General features: G+C 37.9%; 1 protein-coding gene across 1 annotated transcript; it reads right to left on the reverse strand.

Annotated features, from left to right (window-relative positions):
- Positions 1 to 469: 469 nt before the first annotated feature.
- On the reverse strand, positions 470 to 4231 carry LOC110930172 (probable phospholipid hydroperoxide glutathione peroxidase). The gene is made up of 6 exons (XM_022173409.2): positions 3760 to 4231; positions 2844 to 2920; positions 2313 to 2374; positions 1979 to 2097; positions 1641 to 1808; positions 470 to 766 (listed from the first exon to the last, which is right to left on the reverse strand). Exons 1-6 carry the CDS (start codon positions 4030 to 4032, stop codon positions 737 to 739), a joined length of 729 nt encoding a protein of 242 aa, XP_022029101.1. The 5' UTR covers positions 4033 to 4231; the 3' UTR covers positions 470 to 736.
- Positions 4232 to 5782: the final 1551 nt, after the last annotated feature.

Here is a 5782-nt window from a genome sequence, read left to right on the forward strand (position 1 = left end):
AATTTATTTGTGTTCGCTTGTGTTCGTGAACCGTTAGTGAACACGCTCATTTCCTTAATGAACGAACACGAACATAAAATCTTGTTCGGTAAGTGTTCATGAACCGTTCGTGAACACATTTATTTCCTTAATGAACGAACACGAACAAAGCCTCGTTTGTGTTCGTTCGGTTCGTTTACAGCCCTAAGCCCCGTTGTTTCCCCATTCATTGAAACGTGCTTATACCATAAAGTGCCAAAACAGCAAATCAAACAAATCAACTTAGAAACCATCACTAGTGCTCTAGTGATGGCCACGTATATTTAAGTTCCACCTATGGTGGGTCCGGATGAGTTTTCCCCTACAGATCTCAAGTTCGAGTCTGGGTGATAGGAGTTTCTCATTGAGGGGTTTAAATTGATGATGTATTGTGCGAGTGGGCTCTCTAGCGCGAACCCGGTTAAGACAACGTATGCTAGACCTCCCGACATTCACGAATAATTCACACCTTTAAAAAAAACCAAATCAACTTACAATGATATCCACTGTTACTTAGCCAGGATGTACCAAGCAGTAAATTCATTTACATACACAGATAGATACAGGTAAACCGAATCTATGGTTTCGGGCTATGCATACTATTTCGCTTTCTGTCACAATAACGAAAGAGATGAATCATTTGATGACAAATGTAAAACGTAAACTCGTATAGTTTGTGATATAGTGAGGTTTCTGGGACGTTGAACATGTAATCACACTATGCAGCAAGAAGTTTCTTTACGTCCTTCTGCAACACACAGCAACAGTTAATTTGGTTAGAATTGAGATAAATGGGTTGATCCAATCATATCTCTTGTCTCTAACGGGTCAAACGAGTAAAACTAAAACAAGAATTTGCAAAAGAAGGGGACGAGTTGAAAATAAATTACTCTAGGTGTAATATTAAATTTTTAAAGCATAAAATCACTTGAATCTTTCTATTTAAATTTTATATTATGTTAGAAATAATGTAATCCTTGTAAGCGTATCTCATACAGTGATTGTTTTCAAATACATATAGTGTTCCAGGCAAACCCGATTGACCCCATTTCTACCGACCGAAATTACCCATTTGACCTTATAACAACCCGTCCATTTTGCCACCTCTAGGCAAGGTTTAAAATAACGAAATCGAGCTTCGAGGTGTTTTCCCTTCGCCTCACGAGGCGTAAGCCTCAAGGGAACCGAGGCGTAAGCCCGAGGCAGAATTAAAATATAAATATAAAAATTATATATCTTATAAAAAAATAAAATAATTGACACAGTAAGTCTAAAACATCTAAAATAAAATAATTGACACAGAAAATCTAAAACCTCAAAAACACATAACCCCATGAGGCGCACGTTTTCTTACCACCTCGGCCCTTATAGGCGTACGTACAAACAGAACCCCATGAGGCGCGCCTCATACACGTTTTCTTACTGCCTCGCCTCGAGGCGCATGCCTAACATTTTTTTAAACAATGCCACTAGACAAAATGTAAAAAGGATATCTGCTTGGAAATTCTTTATTTAAACTTATTCATTTTTGCAAAGTGTAGTGTCACTTTCTCCATTTTATCAAGAACTAGAAGAATGGTTCAAAAGTTTGCAACTCATTACGGAGAATATTGTGTACGTACCTCGATCTGAAGAGGGGAAGTAGTAGGAGGATATCTTTCAACGACTTTCCCATTTTTATCTACTAAAAACTTCTCAAAATTCCACTTCACCAAATCGCCCAAGAACCCTCCGCTGTTCGACTTGAGAAATTGATAAATCGGGGCAGTAAACGGGCCATTCACATCAATCTGAGGCGTATACGATATTGATTAGTCTTTTTTATTAATCGGCTTACTCCAAAATGGAACAGAAAATTAAATTAAAATTTTGGTCGTAACTTTCAGTAATAGGGCTAATGCGCCTTTCTAACTTTGTACCAAATCATACACGAGAATAAGTAGAGAAAACCTCAAACAACCTTGTCAAAGATCGGGAATTCGGCTTTGAACCTTGTACAAGCAAAATTTTTAATCTGATCATTTGACCCGGGTTCTTGGAACCCGAACTGATTGCAAGGGAATGCCAATATTTCAAGTCCTGCATGTGAAGATTAACAAGTTAAACTATCAAGCCATAGTACGCATTTATAATATTTGCTAATGCTGCATTATGTTGGCACCGATGCCAATCGAATTCCAAGTAAACTTTATTAATAAAATTTGAAAACCAGTTAACTTCTGTTTCTGATCATGTTTTATTCAACTAACTGTTGAAGAACTGATACGATAGCATCGGATTTCATAGCCACTAACCTTGATCTTTGTACTTGTTATATATTTGAGTGAGCTCGGAGTAGTTAGATGAAGTCAAACCACTGAAACAAAGGTTAACTTTAAGTTAACGAGGCATCACTCATCTTTACTGCATTTAGTTTAATAAATATTATAGAGTTAAATGCCATTTTAGTCCCTGTGGTTTGGGCCATTTTGCCAGTTTAGTCCAAAGATTTTATTTTTCGCCTGTGGGTCCAAAAAGGTTTCACCGTTGCCATTTTAGTCTACTGGGTTAACTTCATCCATTTTTTCTGTTAACGAGAAGGGCAATTCGGTCATTTTATATGGCCGAATTGCCCTTCTAGTTAGCAGAATTACATATAAAATGACTAAATTGCCCTTCTCGTTAACAGAAAAATGGATGAAATTAACCCAGTGGACTAAAATGGCAACGGTGAAACCTTTTTGGACCCATTGGCGAAAAATAAAACCTTTGGACTAAACTGGCAAAATGGCCCAAACCACAGGGACTAAAATGGCATTTAACTCAATATTATAAGTAGAAACTACCATTGCGATGCAACATTGACGATAAGTAGAACCTTTCCCTTGAATTTGGAAAGAGGAACATCCTTTCGATCGATATCCTGCAGTTAATAACAAACATCAAAAAAAAAAAAAAAAAACAAACAATGAATTATAGATGAAACTTCTTTCATCTTGTCAAACAAGAGTTGTATACTCTACAATCACTGCAAAAAGACTACAAAGTAACCTAGAGGGCATAATCATATATGATCAGAATTTGAAACACGTGTATCTTCAAGTCCCAGTCGAAATTCGAACGAACGTAGAATTATGACTAACTCCCACAATATTATCAGATCAAGAAAGCTACTCAAAAACTTGATAACAAATCCCTACCACTAAACATCGTATATGTAGCTAACCTAACGCGTTAGATTATAACTAGAATTTTGAGTTAATTATTAATTTATTATTACATAACAATTATCTAACACACATCCTAACACGTATATGATACTAGACAATCATCCACTAATTAATGTTGTTTAACTTATCAACTCCAAAACACAAGTTGATCTCTTCATCTAGCCGCCTCCACGCGTACACATCACGAGTACAACCAGAAATTTCTAACATATCTTGCATTATAATATAACATTGCCCATAAAATCTTTGAAAAAAAAAAACATCTTGTGGAACCAAATAAACTTCAAGATAACTCTAAATTAACAAACCCCCTAAAATGGAAATAGTTGCAGGCTTCTAGAGAATTCCCAAAATTTAAGTTGGGAAATTGATGAAAATGGGCTCAATCAAACAAATGCAATTATGTTCATAAGATAAATCTTGCAAACTTCTCAAGAAATCCACATCAACATGTGCAATTCACAAACAAAAGAAAACATATTTAAACAATAAAGCAGACATGAAAGAACACAGAGGCTGAAATATACACTACCTTTACAGTAAAATCATAAATAGTCTTTCCAGTGGCAGCTGTAGCAAAAACCCCAAATTCAGAACGAGAATCAGACGAAAACCCAGAAAAGATTCCAGCTTTAAGAGCAAACCCATGTTGGAAAAGCCCTGAACTTGATGAGCCTAAAAGAGATTGGACAGAACTAGTTCCAAAGCAAGAAACAGAGAGACAAGAAGGGAACTGGGTTCGGTTGGATTTAGAGAAATTGAAAAATGGGGAAGTGAAGTTTAAAGAGCAAGGCATAGATGCCATTGTTGATTGTGTGATTGAAGAAAGTGAAGAGTGGAGAAAAGAATGGGGTTTTGAGGGTTTAAAAGAGGAAATGATGGAAGTTTCGGTGGAGACTTTAGAATGGAAGTTGGTGGTTTGCACACGATGGGAGATTAGGGGCGGGAGACAGGATGTCCATACGCAACGAACGGTGGTGAAGATGACACATTGTGACCTCGATTTAACACCGTATTAAAGAGACTAGAATAGGTGTTTCCAGAATGCTAATCCTATATTAAGAGTTAAACGACTGGTTGGTCCTTGTAGTTTGCAAAAATTACAGATTTAGTCCAAGGGTTTATCAATTACACACTTGGACTTGGTCCTATTGGTTGTAATATTTAAATTTGGGTGGTCCTTAATGCTAACCTTTGTTAAATTTTTTAGTTAAGTCTTTGTAAATTGACTAAATTACCCCTAAACAATTAAAAAAAGGGTAAATTACTTTTTGATTCCCTGTATTTTATGGGTTTTAACTACTTGAGTCCAAAAGCAAAAAGTTTAACGACCTGAGTCCCTATAAGCATTTTCTTTAACCATTTGAGTCCAAATTTCTAACATTGTTAAAACTTTTTGGTTAAATATTGTTAAATGACCAAAATACCCTTATTATTTAAAAAAAAGTAAATAAATAAACCTGCACACACAAACCACTTCCCCTCTTACCCTCCATCTTCACCATCATCGATGAACCCTAACCCCCAAATTGATTTCAGATCTAACACCATCCCTGTCCCACCACTAACCACATCCTCCCACTACCATCGTCAGATTATCAAGTTTGGTCTCTGCAGGTGCTCTGTAATGGGCGTTTGATACACAGTTATCATCAAATTGAAGCTCTATAAGGGTGGTCCATTTGTACCTCCATTTACTAGATAAAAAAAAGGTAGTTGCACGGTACCCTTGACCGTGGAAGGGATCTCCCTTCCCAGTTCACCACCCGACAAGGATCCCTGGCGGCAAATACCCATAGCCATCAAAGAGGGGTAAGAAACATGTTTCGAACCCGAGACCTCGAGTGTCCTCGGTCCGGCTTTAAAGCGGGTGTCGGTGGCCACCAAAGTGGCACTAATGGGAATTGAACTTGGGTCTCCATTGGAGAACCCAAGTCACTCCACCACTAGGCCACTTGTGCTTGTTCCATTTACTAGATAACACACTTGTTCTTACACCATCTCTTAATGGCAGTTTTGTGAGTATAGTTACAACAATACTTTCAGGGAGATCGCTTATATAGTCTTACGAGAGAGAAGATTTGTATCCATTTTGTTCCCTACAAAGGAATAAAGTAAGTTACTAACCAAATACAAAGCAAATTATAGCAACTGTTTTTTTGTTGCAGTAGCCAGTAACCCACACCACTTAACCCAACTTCATGCCCTAATTTACAAACACAATCTCTACCAAGACCCCTTCATCATCCCCAAATTACTCACCTCTTACTCCCTCCGCCGTCAAAGTCTTCCACCAAGTCAACGACCCCAACGTCCATCTATTCAACACTATGATCAGAGCACATATTCACAATAATCAGCATGCACACGCGTTTGATTGGTTCGTCCTGCAGGTGTGGTCGGAACTCAAGACTTACTGTGGTCGAAATCGAACCCTAGCCGCTGATCGAAACGTTGGAGCTCATAACGGCCTCCGCCCATGTCTGCCGCGGCTGACAACCATCTCTCATCTCTCTCTCGCTCCCGATCTGGTGTGGTGGTGTTGATGGAGGTGC

The sequence above is a fragment of the Helianthus annuus genome, chromosome 3 (assembly GCF_002127325.2).
Source record: "Helianthus annuus cultivar XRQ/B chromosome 3, HanXRQr2.0-SUNRISE, whole genome shotgun sequence".
Lineage (NCBI taxonomy): Eukaryota > Viridiplantae > Streptophyta > Magnoliopsida > Asterales > Asteraceae > Helianthus > Helianthus annuus.